This window comes from Gymnoscopelus braueri (assembly GCF_963280865.1).
Source record: "Gymnoscopelus braueri genome assembly, chromosome: 2".
NCBI lineage: Eukaryota > Metazoa > Chordata > Actinopteri > Myctophiformes > Myctophidae > Gymnoscopelus > Gymnoscopelus braueri.
In genome coordinates this window covers 37135982-37156089 of record NC_137604.1, presented here as the reverse complement: position 1 = coordinate 37156089, position 20108 = coordinate 37135982, and the positions used below count along the sequence as shown (strand labels likewise).

At 41.4% G+C, this 20108-nt stretch overlaps 1 protein-coding gene across 1 annotated transcript in view; it reads left to right on the top strand.

Annotated features, from left to right (window-relative positions):
* Positions 1 to 19303, top strand: part of LOC308095502 (G2/mitotic-specific cyclin-B2-like) — a gene marked incomplete at both ends in the record, with an annotated part of 35181 nt that extends 15878 nt beyond the window's left edge. Inside the window, one exon of the mRNA XM_080442559.1 lies at positions 19193 to 19303. Within this exon, the coding sequence (XP_080298685.1) occupies positions 19193 to 19303 (111 nt within the window). The remainder of the gene's footprint in view (positions 1 to 19192) is intronic.
* Between the last annotated feature and the right edge of the window lie 805 nt (positions 19304 to 20108).

Below are 20108 nucleotides of genomic sequence, written 5' to 3'. Positions count from 1 at the left end.
CCTTGGTACTAATTTAACTGTACAAATGTAGCCTTTTGTACACTCAATTAAAACTGAGGATTTGACTGTGCAGTGTGTATCGTGTCATACCTGTACAGTATGCTGATTAGTTGACAGTTTATCAATCACTGTACATTTTATGGGGTAACACGCCATTTAAAGTGGTGTACATTTTTTTTTATTTGAAATTTTTATTGGAGGATAAACCCCTTGAGATGCAGCATCTCGTCTTCCAGGGGGTCCTCAGGCACAACACACAAACATTGATACAAAACAATCACATAACATTCAACAACAACAACAAAACATACACATAAGGGCTCTCACACCATCCCAGACCAGTCTACATCTGTTACGCCATAATAAAAATAATAATAATAAAAATGAGAAAATTAGATAATAATAAAACAATCAATTATGAAATCAAAAGCAAGAACAGTTGGATTTTAGGGAATCAAGCAGAGATATTTTGAAAACAGAAAATGAAATAATTGATCTAAGTAAAGTGGATAAATTGTTCCAATCAGAAGGTGCTTTAAACTTAAAAGAACGTCTCCCAATTTCTTTGTTTATACCGACAGGTACCTCAAAAACAGGTTGTTGTGTATGTCTTAATGGGTATCTTGAACTGAACGGATGTAAAAGCTCTTTCAAATAAGAAGGATAATTAAAGTAAATACATTTAAAAACAAAAAGCAACCAATGAAAATGTCTCCTATCATGAGGAGATAACCAATTTAACGTATCATATAGAACACAGTGATGTGTACTAAGACTTACATGACACTGTCATAAACATGAAGCTTCATTAAGTGTCATTCTGTAATTTATGTCACTTTAAATGCAAAGTTGACAATATTTGGGAAGTCTTTGTTACGACAACATGATAACTAAGCCTGCTAGGTCATGTTTATGACAGGTGTTACTGTTGTCAGTATAGTGTTCCCATCATAGACAGTCAGGAATCAATCTTCCTTTTGTGACATAATGCAGTAACTAGAAACAACCACCAGGTGTCTCATTCATCCAGTCTATGAAGAGCAGAGGATTTCTGACTCTGTCTGAGGGCCAGAAGATGCTTTTAGAACATCAATCACCGTCACTAAAATACATGTAGCATAATACTGTTACAATATATGGATGGAAATATGGATATCAAGTACTCAGATCTTTTACTAAAGTAAAAGTATTACTACTGCAATACAGAAATACTATGTTGCAAGTAACAGGCCTGTATTCACAATATACAATGTTGTCCTTGGCCTCAGCAATGAGCTTGTCCTTTAGTTCCTTGGACATCTGAGGGTAGAGGAACTGTTTGAGGGCTCTCTCTATGGTCAAGGTCCACTGGTGCCTGAATGAACCCCTGCAGAAGAACTGTTTGATCTCATCTAAGTATGTCTGGTCACCAGGACGCCCTTTGACACCAATCATATCAATACAGATGTCTATGTTGAGCAGCCCCTCCTCCTCAGCCAAGCACATCTTGAGGAACTCATCCCCATTCAGCTCTTTCACAGGCTTATTCTTCAGGTACTTGAAAGCGTAGGCAAAGTGAGCCTCGTCTCTGTTGACCTTCGCCCTCTCCTGGAACGTCTGCCTGAGAACTTGTTGAACTAGGGGCTCCCTGGCGATCTGCATGGCCACCATGTGTACCTTGTAGCTTCAACCACTGCCTCAGGAGTGGTGAACTGATTGCAGACATAATCTTTGGCTGGTAGCGGTGTCGCAAATTTTCTCCGAACTGCTCTGGTGTCAAGCCAAATTCTTTGGCCAAGCCATGAAGCCCCACTCTCTGGCAGAAGCTGTACATGTCCCTGTGTGAGGCCTGCTTCCGACGATCCTTGACCAGCTCACCTGATCCTTGAGCTGCTCTCCAGCTCACCAGGCTCATACAGCTCAAACACGCTCTTGCTGCTGTCAGCCACAACGTGAGCAAAGTCAAAGTCCCCACCAAAGGTCTCCTGGGCCTCCAGCAGGGCTGCATCAACCCTCATCTTACTGGTGAGGGGTTGGTCGCCATCGTCCACAATGAAGTCGTCTAGGTCGACTCCTCCTCCTCCTCCTCGTCATCACCGTGCTGAAGAGGCATATCAACGATCTCTTCCTCCTCCAGCTCGCCCTCACCATCCCTGTCACCACTCACTGAAGATCTCATCTGCGATCTGTTTCTTCAGATCATTGGATGAGGATGGTGATGAGGACAATGACCTCTTCCTCTTCTTCCTCGCCGTCTCCTCCTCCATGAAAACATCAATGATGTGGCTCCCTACAGGATGAGAAACCATGAAACCATGAACCTACAAGCAGTGGTGGATACAAGTACTCAATTTCTTTACTTAAGTAAAAATATCAATACCACAATGTAGAAATACTCTGTTACAAGTAAAAAAAAATATTGAGTAAAAGTACAAACGTACTGCATCAAAATATACTTAGAATACCAAAGTACAAGTAATCATTATGAATGGCCCACTTCACAATTTCTTTTTAAAAATTGCTTTCTTGAAAAAAAAACTCACAGCGCACGTGATGCGTTGTACATGTGAAGTTAAAATCAGGCCTTAAGTAATCAAAGGTTTTAAATAATTGTAGTTGAGTAAAAAGAACAATCTTTGTCTCTGAAATGTAGTGGAGTATAATAAATTGAAATACTCAAGTAAAACTAGGCTACCTCAAAATTGTACTTAAGTAAAGTACTTGAGTAAATGCACTTAGTTAGTTTCCACCACTGATGGAGATACAAGGTTTCTGCTCAACAACAACAACAATATACTGTATGTTATGTCTTTTGGGCTGTCTTCAAGAAAAATATAATATTAACTATTAATTGAATTGTACATTTTATTCATAAAAGTACTACGGTATGGTAATTAGAGTTATTATTTACAAAGATTATTTGCAATGATTATTTACATTGATTAATGATGTATCCAGGGGTGGTGCAACAGGTCCTGTAATGTCGCCCTGTATGCTGGATCTTTGACTAGACAGCGGGTCAAAAAGTCCTGGCCACCTGAAAAAATAGAATTAAAAGTTAGTGAAAAGATGTGTGTGTATGCGCGAGTGTGTACTGTGAGAGAGAGTGACAAAGAGACTGTGTGAAAGCAAGCATGTTTGCATACATCCATAGTTCCATACGCATGTCTAAATGTAACAGTGAGAGTGTAAAGTGGGTGAGTGTGGGTCTATGTGTACAATCATTTCATAGTTTATTTTATTGTATTGAATACTTTATTAGTCAGAAATGTAAACAGCAGTAAGACATTAAAGCTTAAAGGATAAGTGCAAATAAATTAGTATTTTGCTAGTGTACTCGAGTGTGTGTGTATGGCTTACGTTGGGACAGCTGGTCCATCTCTAGCACTTGGAGGGTGATGTCAGCGTACTGGTCGAAGGGAAATTCTCCAAACAAGGTGACGTACGTCACCACTCCGAGTTGCCACACGGTGAATGGGACTGCCCTGTAGCGCGGCGGCCCATCTCCGTAGAACTCTGGAGGGTTGTAGAGGAGGGTTCCTAGAATCCACACAGACAGAAAGAAAGGGTAAGAGCAAGCGAGACCTAACAAGCAGGCATTGTAACCTTATGTTATGCCCGTACAATGTCCAGGTGATTCCATGTGTATAATAGGAGGAGGTGTGATATCATCCCTGGGACCAACCAGTCCAACACACAGTAGGGGTCAGCAGTGACAAGATTACACACAAGTAAGTGTGTGGGATATCAGGGAATTGCCATAACGACTATATTGGCAGATAATGGGGAAAGTTGGCACACAAAAAAGAAAAAGACAAAAAAATATTGTACCAGCGATGTCGGTATATTCCTCATCTGTCTGGGCACAGCTACAGCCAAAGTCAATGATCCTGACTACTGGACCCTGAGAGCCTGTCTGCACTACGATGTTCTCCGGCTTGATGTCCCTGTGAAAAACACCTTTATGCTGGAGTTCCATCAGTGCGTCCACCAGCTGCTTTATTATGGCCTGAGAGAGAGAGAGAGAGAGAGAGAGAGACAGGGCCAGGGGATATGACAGAGAAAGACATGTTATGGGACTGTTGGACTGCTGTCATGACCTAGATTGATCTATTGAAAGGACATAGTACCTCCCCCAACACACACACACACACACGGTTCTGCAAAGCAGTGTTCTTTTTTTTAATCTAATTATCTACAGGGCCCCTGGGCCATCCATCCATCCTCTTACCTTAGCCTCATGCTCCGGCAGGCTGCCTCCTCTTTCCATGACGTAGTTCAACAGGTCCATGGAGGGGACAGGTCTCTCCAGGACCAGGACCACCTGCTGACCCAGGTCAACCCAGTCCAGCAGGGTGACGGCTGCAGACTGACCAACAGAGGTCCCTGCTACCTGTCTCTGCAGCAACACCTCCATGGGAATCCTGAGCAGGTTCCCGTTCACAGTCTGAAGTCACAGTAACAAAGACTCTATTACACAATTATCTACTAGTATATTTTATATATTTTACTGTAAAGGTGCATTAACTAACAATGGCCATGACAGTGACTGGTTTCAGGTAAATGTATTGTCTAGAATAGATTCTACCACATAATATGGGGAGAGACACTATATTATAGAGAGAGAAGAACTGGTGAACATTTCAAACAACTAAAAACAACTCACCACTACTGTGAAGGTCACCTCCTCCTTTGGGATGTACTTTATCACCACCTTGAGGAGAGAGACACAAATATATCAATCATGGCTTCATCGATGATAGGTCAATAAATAAGGTGTGTGTCTGTGTCTGTGTCTGTGTCTGTGTCTGTGTCTGTGTCTGTGTCTGTGTCTGTGAGTGTGTGTGTGTGTGTGTGTGTGTGTGTGTGTGTGTGTGTGTGTGTGTGTGTGTGTGTGTGTGTGTGTGTGTGTGTGTGTGTGTGTGTGTGTGTGATATCCTTACCGGTAGGCTGTCAGCTCTACGGTAGCCTCCAAAGACGGTCCCTTCCTCCAAAGGCTCTTGTTGGACATATTTATATGTCAAACATATATCTAAAAGAGCTAAACAGACATAAAAATACAAGTTTAATCAATCAATCTCTCTATCTATCTAAATTATATGGGCTACCTGACACTATCAATAATTTTCTTAGCGATTATTCTATCGATTACTTTCTCGATGAATCAAATCGTGTTTTTTGCGCACAGCGGTGTACTGCGAAAATGGTGAAAATAACAGATCTACAAGCTCATAACACAGCACAATGTGACGTGTTACGAGCTTGTGGGGCGGCCATAGCTGAGTGGTTAGTGAGCCCGCCTAGGGAGCCAGAGGCCCTGGTTGCCCCAGGTACGATTCCAGGCCACGCCAGCATATGTGTCGATGAAATGAAATTTGTCCCTGAGCAAGACTCTTAACCCCTAATTGCTCACAGGCCCTCATTGGAAACAAGCCCGCAAGGACTTTCATGAACGTCCTGTTAAAAGGAATTATCCTTATCCTTTTTTTTGTAGATAGAATTTTTATCTTCTTTTGAAACGTTTAACCTATAAGTACATGCCCAAAATAGGGATAGATTATTAATAGATTATTTTTATTAAAGTATCCATTATCTACTTTTTTTATACAAGCGATTACTTGGATTAAGTGTTGTGCGCTTACATTCTATACTGCATAGCTTACCTTTAATGGATGTATCCATCTCTGGATATATGGAGTCTGGGCTGTGGCTGTGGGAGGATGACCACCCCGATGCCCATGATGAGGACGATGAGGACGACAATGAGCTGTAGCCTTGGGAGAAAGACTGGGAGGACGTCCTCTTCCTCTCGCACTTCCTCCTCTCTGTCTCCTCCAGAACTCCTCCAGAACTCACTACAGGATGAGAAACATGAAACCATGATGAGCTTTTACTGCATTTTAAAACTAACAACAATATAACAACGTGTTGAATATCTATCCATCTATCTATAGAGATGAACCCATACTAGTTTTTCCTTCCCGATACCGATTCCGATGCGTATCGGTCGATACCGAGTACCGATCCGATACCAGTGTGTCAAAAATAAAAAAGGTCTAGGACAATGGTTCTCAAACTGGGATCCGGGGACTCTGAGGGTTCCTTGAGGGGGTTCCAAGTGGACCCTTACAGGTCTGTAACTCTGAGTGTACAAATGGAACCAAATGGACCCGTAGGGTCCTTGAAGTTATACGTTTGAGAAGCACGGATCTAGGAATACATAGAAATTCTAATTATAATTGTTAAATTGCAGCTACAAGTTGGTAGAATAATAATAACGGAAAGAGTACAGTAAGAGTATAAAACAGTAGTGCAACATCAACTGAAACAGACAAAATATCTATCTATCTATCTAAGAGGTTATGTAATAAATCATTTGAAAACTGTAGCAATGCAGAATAGCAGGCAAATTTCAGACGATTAAAGAAATAATTTATTCAACATTGTTTAACAAAAAAGAAGAAGAGGCCTAGTGGAAGGAACAGGTTATCACCTATTTCGAAATTGCACATTGTACACAACTCACCAGTGAAGGAAGGCTGGAAGATGGTGGCAGACAGCAACGTTGTCTCATTGTCCTCAGAGGGTTTGCTAGGTTTCCCCCCACAGCGGCCGTGGTCCAGTGTGAGAGGTCGCAGGTCACCGGTGGGTTCTGGCAAGGTGAAGTCTGCGTCCACGGTGGTGCTCTCCTGAGTGTACAGTAGAATGAGTAGATTGAGAGATAACATTTTTGTTAGTCGTGTTCTTAAAAAAAGCCCTACAGATGATAAACAAGTGAAATATCATGTTAATTCTGTTTCAGTTAGTTCTTCAGAGGATGGTCAAGTTCACTCTGAAGAAACAGAATTATTGGGTTTGTTGCTCATAAACACTTTTACACAACAAAGCAGTATGATGCAAAAGAAAATGTCCCCAAGGGGTACCTGGTGGTTCAGACAGCATGTCCATGCCTTGCGAATCCCACGGATCCGCTTTCCAATCCACCGTGCAACTTTAGCAAGCCTTTTCTTGCTCCGTCCTCCTGGTCTCTCCTCTCGCTGTCCTCCAGGCATCTCCTCTCTCTGCTCTAGGATCTAAATAAAGGATAAAAATGACAACAAATAAACCCCAACAGCTCATGCAACCTAAGTAGGAAAGTTCAGTTCAAGTCCTTCTGGTGTTAAATGTATTACATTATTTCAGTTTGAATGTTAAAACATTGTAAATCGTACAAAATTAGGATTGACACAGTATTTAAAAACCTAGAAGTCCCACTAATGAAACGTCTCTGTTGGGTTGGTTCAAAACTGTTACTTTTCAGGATTCTAATTAGAAAATAGCAAAAGCAGCAGATCTACAAGCTCAAAACGCGTTGCTTTGTGCTGTGTTTCGAGCTTGTAGATCTGCTACTTTTGATGCTTTTGTGTGACGCTGTAGTATTGTGAAGTGGGGATTTAATTTAAGAAAAAATAAAAAAAAGTTAGAATATGGAGATAAGAGGTTTCTACCCGACAGCAACGAAAAGCAAAGCAAGCAAATACATACAAAACGTAAAACATTCATATTAAAGTGCTACAGTGCAACACTGTACCCTTACATGCATGCCTGGAACGTTGTCCGCGAGGAACTGTGCACACCTATCACACAAACAAGTACAAAAAGTCATTGATTAGACAAATATTAACCGATAAAAAATGTTGTAATCAAATGAGTTAGTGATGTATCATGTAAACATTTGTTAAATGTACTACAACTTTATATATATCATGAAATAAAAAAAAGTTTGTGGGTAAATATCCCAATTTATTTTAAACAAATAACAGGTGATTATCATTAAATTACAACCATGGCCAATAAGCTGCCCTAATAGCATATACTTCAATAATATTTAGCAGAAATAGCATCTAACTGTGAGCTTGTAGATCGGCTATTTTCAGTGACAAGATTTGGTGTAGACTCTAGACTTTTCCCCCTCTACACTGTAGAAGTACTCTGTTACAACAAATTAACTTGATTAATAGTATAAAAGTATTGGTATCGAAATGTACTCAAAGTACCAGTAGAAAGTACTCATTATGCAGAATGTTTTCAAATGTATAATTAATAATATCAAAAACATATTTTGAAAATAGCTGATCTACAAGCTCACAATGCATCACATCGCGACACATTGTGAGCTTGTAGATCGGCTATTTTCAAATGGCCAAAATGTATATAGGGCTAAAGTGGTTACTATTATGTTTTGTAATAATCAAAATCTACAAAGTAACAAGTAACTAAAGTTTTCAAATAATTGTAGTGGAGTAAAAGCACAATATTTGCCTCTGAGATGTAGTGGAGTAGAAGTAAAAGTATTGAAAATTGGAAATATTCCAGTAAAGTAAAAAATACCTCAAAGTTTTACGTAAGTAGGCTACATAGCCCCATTTGGAACCTCTCCCTTGGAGCTAAATAGCGGAGGGAGAGGATCCGATTGGAGCTATTAAGTACAGTACTTGAGTAAATGTACTTAGTTACTTTACACCACTGGTTGCAACAGAATATTTCTACATTTATATTATTTGTATTACTACTTTTACTAAAGTCAATCAAATCTGAGTAGGCCTGTTTCTCCCACCACTGAATTAAACATCTTGAACTGCTGGTACAACGGTGTCCTGTGCAAAAAAAAAAAGGTCTAAAAGCTAAGCCCATACTACAGGTTGTTAGCTTGTAGATCTGTTCTTTTTTCAGCTAGCGTTCCGTTGATACATTCAATTGATTCAAACAAAAACAAGCTACAATCAGACGTTTTAAATGTAACTAGTACAATTATAGCATGTTGTAGTGAAAAGATAGTCTGTTAAAATGACATATCCCCCTGTTGAGAACGATATTCTTTTTTAAATCAACGTTGTTGATTAAAAAAAAGACGTTATAACGTCTACAAACAAGCTTTTTCTGACAAGCATATGGTAGCTTCTAGACGTTAACTCAAGCTGAGATGAAAGTTTTAAATGTTCAAGCTAGACTAGCCTTGGATCAACGGTCATCGGTCATATATAATATAATATATCACAGTCTTGTATCAATAAGGCTAAAACCTAGACTATGAAGCAGGTGGGTAAGGTAACAACACAACCAAAGTAAACAGATCTACAAACCAGCTGTCGTTTAGACAGCTAGTTTAGACAAGCACCACCATGATGATGACCAACGGCCACCGGGCATGTTATTATTGTTGTAGCTTCTAAAGACATATTAACTAACTAAACAATCAAACACACACAACAAAGGCATTTTAAATAGCATAACAGTTTAGGAGGAGATCTCTGATGGTTAAATCAAAGAAGAGGACCCGCACACTGTCAGAAACATGCAAAAAATGTAGCTTTTTATTCGACGTTTCGGTCGTTAGACCTTCATCAGGAGTCCTGAAGAAGGTCTAAACGACCGAAACGTCGAATATAAAGCTACATTTTAAGCTAATAAAAAGCTTTTTATTCGACGTTTCGGTCGTTAGACCTTCTTCAGGACTCCTGATGAAAGCTTGGTCAGCTTCATCAGTGGTGAAGGTCTAACAGCCGAAACGTCGAATGAAAAGCTACATTTTTGCAAGTGTCTGACAGTGTGCGGGTCCTCTTCTTTGATTTAACCGTCAGAGATCTCCTCCTAAATTGTTATACTATTTAAAATGCCTTGTTGTGTGTGTTTGATTGTCCTTGATCTCCTAAATTGTGCATGTTTTACTTACACACCTGTCGCCAACCTTTGGCTTTGAGGTGTGCATCGGCCTCGTTTACAAAAAATAGCATAAAGGTCCTTGCACACTGGTGCGTCTTTTCGTTGCGTTTTTTTTTTTTCATTGTTTTTTCAATTTTTTTCATTGTTGTAAAAAAAACGCAACGAAAAGACGCACCAGTGTGCAAGGACCTTAACAGTGACATTTCCCCTTAACCCCAAGACCCGAGCATCATCAAACTGAACTCACCTAGTTGTCGTTGAACGTTAGAAGTGAAGAAAGGCTGGAAAAAAGAAAGTGAACACCAAAAAGCCCAAAAAAATCTGGTAGTTGGTGAAATAAGTCCGTTGTGCGTTGTCGGTTGTCCGTTGTCCGTGGTTCGTTGTTCGTTGTCCGTTGAGAAGATGTGTCTCGCAGGTGGAGATGCAGCCGATCGAAGTCAATGTCACAGAGCATCTGAGGATTGTTCGCGCTGCGGGACATTTAAACTCGGTGTCTTGCGCGAGCTGCGCGTCCATTGGTCAGCGTTCATAACAGCTCCTACGTCACATGTGCGTTCTGTTCCCGTGTCTCGCGAGAATGGTCTGAACTGGCAAACGACGCCCTGGCCGTTTTTCATTGGCTGCACGAAAGCACCGTAAGCCAATGAGAACAGCGTGTCTAGAAACTGCGTAGGCCGATGGACGATCCTTGTACCCAAGAGGACGGACAGGTGTTTGTTTTTGATGATTTTTCAAATCAAAGCAACTTTTCATCAACGTCACGAAAAGTACAAGCCTGGGATGAAGATTAGTCGTTACAGTCAGTGTTGCCAGATTCTGTGAGAGAAACAAGCAACCAGGTCTATGAAAACCAGCCCAAAAGAAGTGACTATAATGGGCCACACCACACATGTGCACTTTAACATGTACATACATCAGCTATTTGAAAATAGCAGATCTACAAGCTCTCAAAGTGTTGCATCGCGACGCGTTGCGAGCTTGTATATCTGCTATTTTCAAATAAAATCTTGCGAGGAAATTATAATAAGCAGATCTGGCAACCCTGGTTACAGTTACAACCAGACTGTAGAGATGCAGTGAAACAGTGTTTGTAACATCATTGACCAACAGTTCTACACAACTGAGTAAGTCATTTAAATGTAATGTTACTAATCTATGCTACATTATATCAGGATTATACACTCATTATATACGTTATATACACTCCTGTTTCAGTGACTGTGTTTTAAATCCATGTATCATCACCTGTCTCAAGAGACTTTTGGTATGTCTTGAGACAGGTTTATTGATCTTATCTTTCCTATATGCACCTGTCAGATACTTTTAATCTAGGTGTGCCAAAGCTTTTAGTTGTTATTTGAATGAACAAATGTATTGAGCAGTATACTGTAATGGAGATTATGGAGTAGGCCTACATCAACATCATAGAAAAAACAACAGGCCTAACGGTAGCTCTGGTCCAGAAGGAGTCCTCCTGCTTCTAATGCTATGGACCAGAGCCAGCCTAACAGATACATAACTAAAATTAAAACAAAATCAAAGGAAAGCAACATTCTAGTCCATTGGTTCTCAAAGTGGGGTCCGGGGACCCCCAGGGGTACTTGAGGGGATACCAGGGGGTCCCCAGCTAAATGATTTATAGGAACCAAATGGACCCTTAAGTGTCTGTAACTCTGAGAGTGTACAAATGGAACCTAACGGGTCCATTTGGTTCCATTTGTACACTCTCAGAGTTAAATTAACATTGCTTTTACAATGGGGGTCCGTAGCTTAATGCATGTCAAACTAGGGGGGTCCTTAAATTACAATGATTGAGAATCACTGCTAGAGCCGTAAAAATCTTCTCTTATGGGGGTCCCTGGCTTATCTTTTCAAATGGGTGTCCGCGGGCTAATATGTGTCAATTTGGGGGTCCTTGAAATGAAAACGTTTGCGACCCACTATTCTAGTCCGACAAAGCAAAGGAGCAAACGTTAGCCTAAATAGATTGAATGTAGTATTACTTAGGCTTATCCATTTTTTTATTCTAACTCTTTAAAGTTGACTTAACAAAGACTATCAACCTGTACATACTGTAAGCATTTGATCTATATCAGGGGTCTTCAACAGGGGGTGATGTTTTCATGGAGGAGGAGACAGCGAGGAAGAAGAGGAAGAGGTCATTGTCCTCATCCTTATCACCATCTTCATCCTCATCTTCATCCTCATCCAATGATCTGAAGAAACTGATCGCAGATGAGATCTTTAGCGGTGACAGGGATGGTGAGGGCGAGCTGGAGGAGGAAGAGATCGTTGATATGCCTCTTCAGCACGGTGATGACGAGGAGGAGCAGGAGGAGGAGGAGGAGGAGTCCGACCTAGACGACTTCATTGTGGACGATGACGACCAACCCATCACCAGTAAGAAGAGGGTTGATGTAGGCCTGCTGGAGGCCCAGGAGACCTTTGGTGGGGACTTTGACTTTGCTCATGTTGTGGCTGGCAGCAGCAAGAGCGTGTTTGAGCTGTATGAGCCCGGCGAGCTGGAGAGCAGCTACATGACCCACCAGGACAGCAAGATCCGCTCCACCGACATGCCCGAGAGGTTCCAGTGGAATCCCTGTGGAATCTGCTGAGGATGACAAGCTGGAGGAGGAAGCAGAATGGATCTTTAGACACATCTTCTCCACCCCAACTATTTCCAAGCAGGTATTGTATCAGCTGTAAAAACTGACCAGACATATGCACAAACGCACACGCGCGCGCGCACACACACACGCACACGCGCACGCACACACACACACACACACACACACACACACACACACACACACACACACACACACACACACACACACACGTGTCATTGTGTGCTATACATTTTGTCTACCCAGTTGCACATCTTTGTTGAGACATGGAACGATATTACAATTCTTCATATGTAATAAAAAAGAATTGAGGCTAAACGTTTGTTCAGTGATATTGCATTAGCTTAAAATTAGTTACTGTACATATTAAAATATTTCCATTTGTATTGCCTAAGTAAATAATTACCAGTTTACAAAAACTTTTACTCACACACCATTTTCTTAACCCACAACATCTATTGATTAAAATATAATGCAAGTTTATGTACGTGTGTTTCTTAATCAGGAGAGCACAGATCACCTGGACAGAGAAACAACCACAAGCAGGAAGGAATAATAATAATAATAATAATGCTATTATCTTTTCCTGTCATTCTCAGGCTATTGATATATAAAATCTGAAGAAGTTTCTGAAAAGCAAGAAACCTCATGTGGTCGCTGTTGCTGGAGAGAATAGGTGAGTGTTTGATTCCTTTCTTTGTTCTGTTTTGTTTTGTTTATTTTCAATCAGCTTTCTTATGAGTGGTTTTCTTAGTACTGATGCCAAACCAGTTTTTCGTATGTCTGCAGAGATGCTCTTATGATAACGGAGGACAACAAAATGACCATCAGTGAGCTTGCAAAACAAACCTCTCTGCCCCCCGTGGGAGTGGAGCTGGTCGACATTGAACTGGCTACACTGTACACGAACAGCAAGAAGTCTGAGGTAAATAATATATTTGTACATAGTGTTTTATTTGTTTGTGACATGTATTATCGTGTAAATGTTCTATGCTATGTTGATGAATTGAATACATAGGACCACAATGGAAACAAGTCCCCAGGACTTTTTGGGGTTATCGTTTTAGCCTTAATGTCTTACTGTACCATGTGCTGTTTACATTTCTGACTAATAAAAAGAACACACAGCACCAGTGTTTCCTAGGAGCCTATGTAAAGAGCCTATAACAGCAGGTTTTAACATGATAGAACTGTGCCCTGTATGTAGGCAGTCAAGTGGCTCACAGCAACTCACCATAACAATCTGCACCTGAACATCTCTACACTTTAACTGCTATGATTGTGTTTCATGTCGGCCCATCTTGATGAACACCAACATCCACAGCATAAACACACTGACACCGCTAAAGGAGAATCTTTCCAGATGTGTTGTAATAAATCTGTGTCCTCCGTCTGTCTGCCCCTGTGTTCAGGTTGATTTCAGAGACTACCCTCCCCTGCTGCGACAGGCTGTGTCCATAGCCAGGAAGCTCCAAGATCCTCTGGTGGAGTATGCTCAGGTCTGCAGCAGTGACGAGGACATCCTCTGCCTCAAACTGCACTCCACTACAGGTGAGAGATGGGGGAATGGTGGGTGGAGGGTCAGGAGCTGCAGTGAAATGTACAGTATGTCATGTGACATCACTTGGGCCATACCTGTGGTCTGGCATCTTTAGCCCACTGACTCCCAGTATGCTTGACATTACTGCACTTATTATAGCACTGACGAAGGTCCTGGGAGGACTGAAAACGTTTTGCTTTTTAATTCACTGAGCACCGAGCACACTATGGGCATCATAAAATAAAGAAAAACATTTTCTTTAAGTCTCGTCTAAGGAGTTTTTCCTATACTTTCATGCAGTGAGCGAGTCTCCTTGTCAGCCTATCTTTATGTTTTTCGAGACCACCGCACCTGCAGTTAATCTTTACCAAAAGGACAAAGCAAGGCGCAACAGTTCTCCTGTTCTTTTGACATTACTGCAGACCATTTTCCAAAGCTAGTTTGATTGATTTTAGAGGAAGCCAGTGGATTCCATACATTTCAGTACTATATAGAAATCAACGTGAACGAGACAAATAAAATGATAAATAATCCACCACACAAAATATCAATGATACAGATATTCTTTGTTAAATTGTTATTATAATAGTATTATTACCCTTGAATGCATTTTAAAAGGAGAATTACATTGAAAAGACAAGCTGAATTTATAGTCCTTAGAGAAAAGATTGACTTTCAAAATTCAAATGTCCATGACTCGCAATGATCTTTAGCAAACATTAACTCAGTTATTCAGGTAAGCTCTGTAACGTAATAACTTTTGAAAAATGTAAACAAACGCGATGAGAGTCGATCTACAAGCCCACAACGTGTCGCAAAGTGTTATGAGCTTGTAGGCTATTTTTAAAGAATGGGTTAGGGAAAAAATTGGAATTTTTACAACACAAATCTTGTACAAGGATCTCAGGCACAAAATATTTTCAGATGGTGGGTCTTCGGCCAAATACATATTAATTTGTGCACTAACAACAATATCCAGTTAGACAAGAGGACAAACCAATAACTGTACTTCATTTGAAAGGGTGAACAACACTGACCATGAAACAAATACATTTCATCCAGGTTAATTGCACTCTTGACAAAAGCTTGCATTTCAAACCGGTATGATTTTGCTTGAGCGAGACACACAACCCCCAACATCTTTGGAGATCAATTGGAAATGATTGTAACAGGAGAGGATTAAAACATGTGACCACGCCACCACAGAGGTTGTGGGTTCAAATCCACGTGGTGCATCCGGCTTTGTGGAGCGTCTACACAAACACAATTGGCCTGTGTTCGGGGGAGGGAAGCCGGGCGGGGAGGCTGATATCTGTCATTGCATGTAATCCTACAGGCTGGGGCGGAACCTGTAAGCAGGGAGTGTTGGGCAGGAGGAGTAGGACAAAGGCTCTATGTCCTCCTGGTGGGGGCTCCTCGCTGGTAGCTGAGTCAGTAGGACGCAACAGCAATGACTATACAGAAATGTGTGAGGGAAGAAATCAATTGGCATAATGACTAAATTGCTCTTGTGGTCATGTGACCGCAAGAGCTGTAACTTATCTTTTGTCCCACATGTAGTTTGTGAAAATATTTCAGTCCAGCTTTAAACTAAAACATTGGTAGTAATTTAAAATGTGAATCTGCTCTTCATAGACTTGATGAATGAGGACACCTAGTGGTTGTTTCTAGTTACTGCATTATGTCACAAAAGGATGGTTGATTCCTGACTGGCTATGATGGTAACACTTGACTGACACGACACCTGTCCTAAACATTTCACAGAGGAGATTGTGTGCACATCTTGTACCTGTATTTAGGCCAGGTGCTGGACATCAAGGCAAGAATCATGGAGAAGAGGGTAAAGCATCCTCACACTGGTTTAAACTGGAGGACTTGATAACACTTGTTGTAATGGTGGATACAGACAAATCAGTGGGCTCAACAGAGATGGTGCTGGTAGACTAAATCATGTGGCTAATCTTTGGATAAAAGCGCTATATAAATGCACCATTTACACCCCCCCCCCCCACACACACACACACACACACACACACAGGTGTAAAGTAACTAAGTACATGTACCCACAAGTGCTGTACTTAAGTACAATTTGTAGGTACTTTTCCTTTACTGGAGACTCCAGTAAAGGAGTATAGGCGCCGGTCTGGAGTATTTCCAATTTTCTATACTTTTACTTCTACTGGAGTAGATTCCACTCCACTACACCTCAGAGGCAAATATTGTACTTTTACTCCACTACAATTATTTGGAAACTTTAGTGACTAGTTGTAGACTTTGATTATCATTACAAAACATACATTTTAACCAGTAGAGATGAGAATTAAGTCTTTCCTTTAATCATGGTACACTTGAATTCCTTTCAGTGTGGCCTTTTATTCCATTTTGACATTAAATAAATTATTTATTGAAATCAATCTTTTGCAATGCACATACAATAGCAGTTAATACAAATTTAACAATTGTATGTCTCCACCTGGGATTTGTTGCTTTGTATTGTCATTGTAGAAAACTGGGGGGGGGGGGGACAGTAGCGCACTTGTTCTGGGCATGTCATAATAGGTTAAAATAGGCGAACATTCAGCGAAACTTCATCTTTCAACATGCATTGCGAGCGGGTTTAGACACAAACAAACCAAAAGCTAAAACCCAAGCGCTCCAATGCATAGCTCCACCTCCCGTATTTACAACATGATTGCTATGAACCTCCTTAAGTAGCTTTGACCAGTCGGTTCAGAAATGATCCAGTGACAGTTTTTGCTCCGTTTCTCAGACCTGCAGCCCCACAGCCCCTGGTCAGATGTTCTGTGCCTCTCTCTGGAGTCTCTGTGATGTTGTCCTGAGGTGGCTCGCCCCGCGCCGCCGGCCGCCGCCGGATGCTCCGCCAGGACGCGATGAGGTTGGCGTAACCCCGGGAGTGGGAGAAAGTGTAGGCGGAGCGCCGGGAACGTCTGCCTCGCTGGAACGCAGGCAGAGCCGCAGGCTTTCTCTTCTCCTCTTCCATCTCGTACTTCTTCCTGTTCCGCTGGACCTGGGTGTGCGTGTGAGATAATGATGATGATTAAATGTTACATATCGTTGCTTTCAGGTGGAAACAATGCATGTCCAAAACGGGTACTTTTCAGGAAATGTATTTTTTCCCCCTTATTAGTTCTTTTTAATACTTTTAATTGGTTCAATATTTATAAAACGCATAGAAACAATAAACCAATTTCACTTAAAAATTGTTCGGAAATAGCAAGAATATCAGATCTACAATATGACACGTTGTGAGTTTGTTTGATATGCTGCGTCTTAACTGAGCTTCTCAACTTCAATTAAGTTTACTTCAGTATGAAAACGTTATAATGAATATAAATGGTATACTATAGAACACTGGTTTTTAACGTGGTGTCCTCAAAATCCCCAGGTGTCCTTGAGGGAGTTCCACAGGGTCCCCAAGCTAAATCATTGATAGTTGAAACTAATGGACCCTTACAGAGTCTGCAAGTCTCTGAGAGTGTACAAATGGAAATAAATTAACACTTGAGGATTTTACAGTGTAGTTTGGGGTCCCAGGGATAGAAATTATCAAACTGGGGGTCCTTGACATTAAAAGGGTTGAGAATCACTGCTATAGAATACAGTTGGATACAGAGGACAGGGAGGCTGATCCCTACAGTCAGTATGATGGTCAGCCACAGGTAGGGCTGTCGGAGGGCGTTGGACGCTGCCCCTGTAAAACACATAAAAAGCATTTATATGAGCGTCACTGATAAATGTCACGAGACTGACACGAGTCCGCCTGTTCACATCGTCTGCTTCATTTAAAACAGACTTGTGTTTCTAGAACGGTCAAACAAGTGGAAACAAACATACATAGATTGCAATACAAGTTTGGAATAAAAAGAGGTTGCCTTTCTGCATTGCTCCAACTCGTTTTGTATGGTCTGTGCCATACCATGCATCGATGCCCCAAAATAGAACCGAGCTCTGAAAGACGCGTCAACAGGTTTGGGCGCACTCACTTGATGCCTCCAGTGTGGGCTAAGGCAGTTATAAACAATGTGTGAGTTTGATGACGCGAGTGTCTGCCGCTTTCAGTGTGTCAGGGGCTTTAGTTCTTTTAAATAAGTAATTTAATTTTAAAAAGTGAGTGGCTTCCTGTCGGAGTGGCTTCCGGTCGGTATTTATACAACATGACAACTGTTTTAAAGTATTGCACAGTGACAACTAAAGTCTCGTTGTTTACTTTATACTATTACTAAAGAGATATCTAAAATAAAGTGATTTAAGATCATTAAGGCTGGTCTGTGACTAAAAGCACTGAAGTGTTATTAGCAATTCACTGCGTCATAATGTAGGATTGAGGTTGTTAATCTGTTTCTCATCCGTCGGTCTCCACACCCAGCTTAGCGGTGGAGCTAGCAGGCTGCATCTGACTCTGGTAAGGGGAAAGGTTGCGCGAATAACAGTTGGTGTTTTTCTCCTACAGAGCAGCATTACACCACATATGATGAGGATCACCTGAAGCTGATAATAAAGCACATCGCTAAGAATGTCGTTGTCAACGAGGGGAAAACAAAGTTCCACATATGATATGATGTGGTGCAGACTCCTACAGAGCAGCATTACACCACGTGTGACGAGGATCACCTGAAGCCGATAATGAAGCACATCGCTAAGAATGTCGTTGTCAACGAGGGGAAAACAAAGTTCCAGGCGAGTAGGCAAACGAAGGCATTTGGAAGTTGATGCAGTAAGATGTGGATGTTTGAATAGATGAAAACTAATGCTAAGATTCCCTCCTCTAGGATTTAATAATAATAATAATGAATAGCATTTTTATAGCGCTTTTCCAAGTGCTCAAAGCGCTTTACAATGGTTCATTCATTCATACAGGTGGGGGACATTGGGAGGTGGAGCGGCGAACAGTCGACGCCAGCGTCCCCACTTTTCCCACATTCACACACCAATGGTGGCAAGCGAGCACCGACCGAATCATTGGAGGCAATGTAGGGTTCAGTGTCTTGCCCAGGGACACTTCGACATGTGGTCAGGAGGAGCCGGGATTCGAACCGCCGACCCACGGATCATTGGACGACCTGCTCTACCTCCTGAGCCACAGCCGCCCATGATTTAGGCTTAATTGCTTACTGTAAGTTGCTCTGGATAAAGTCTGCTAAATGCCTAAATTGTAGAATAGTCTAATGGAGTAAGATAGGGATGTTTGCATAGATGAATAGTGAATACTAATATAAATGTTCCCTCTCCACTAGGGTTAGTATAATGTAGCATAATATAATGGAGTGAGATATAGGGATGTTTAGATAGATGAATACTAATGCTAGTTTTCCCTCTCCACTAGGCCGTCAAGATGAAGTACTCAGGGAGCAAGCTGATGAATGTCACTCGCCTTTCTGAGCTGCAGTCATCTACTGTGAAGAGCCTGCCTTCTCCCCTGCTTGACAACCCCTGAGGTTGAATCAGGCATGCAGACTTGTTGCCTTTCAGCTACATTATCTTTTTTTTTTCCAGATGGGGTGACGATTGAGCCTGCTCAAAATGAAAGGATGCGTGACAGAAAATGGCCAATCTACAAGCTCACGTGTTGTGTTGGGACCTTGTACACAGCCTATGACAAAGGGTTGTCTACTGTTTGTCTGTCTACTTGTCATGTGAATATTTGTTTTTTGTACAAAAACAAATCATGCAACATCAATTCTGTTAATGTTGTGTGCCATCAAGTATGTGTATTATGTAAAAAGCAAACTAGCAAAGGTCTCATATATCCATCTATACATTATGTAAATATCCATTAGTATAATAAAATGATCAGTTTGAACCATGAGAATTGTTGGTCTGACTCTTGAATTGGAGGTCTAATATGACGAGGCGAGGCGGAGGCGCACCTGAAGCCAATATATGCAGCACATCACTAAGAATGTAGTCGTCGTCAACCAGGGGAAAGTTCCAGGTGCAGTTTTGGCAAACGAAGGCATTTGGAAGTTTGTTTTCTGGCCAAGAGAGATGTCGGCAGCTTTTATCATAGCTCTTAATAGGCTCTACGCACAGAAGCCATATTGTAAAGAAATTGGGCCTCTTTCTTACTTCCTTCACAGGTCTTACCAATGATACTAATGAAGGCTCTGTTACATTCTGGTCAAACAGAGTCAGGGTGCTGGTATTGTGCATGTTGGCTCACTAGAAACACTCTGGTGCACCAGTGGGTTCCTTGGGGGGGTTCCAAATGGACCCCTTATGGGTGTGTAACTCTGAGAGTG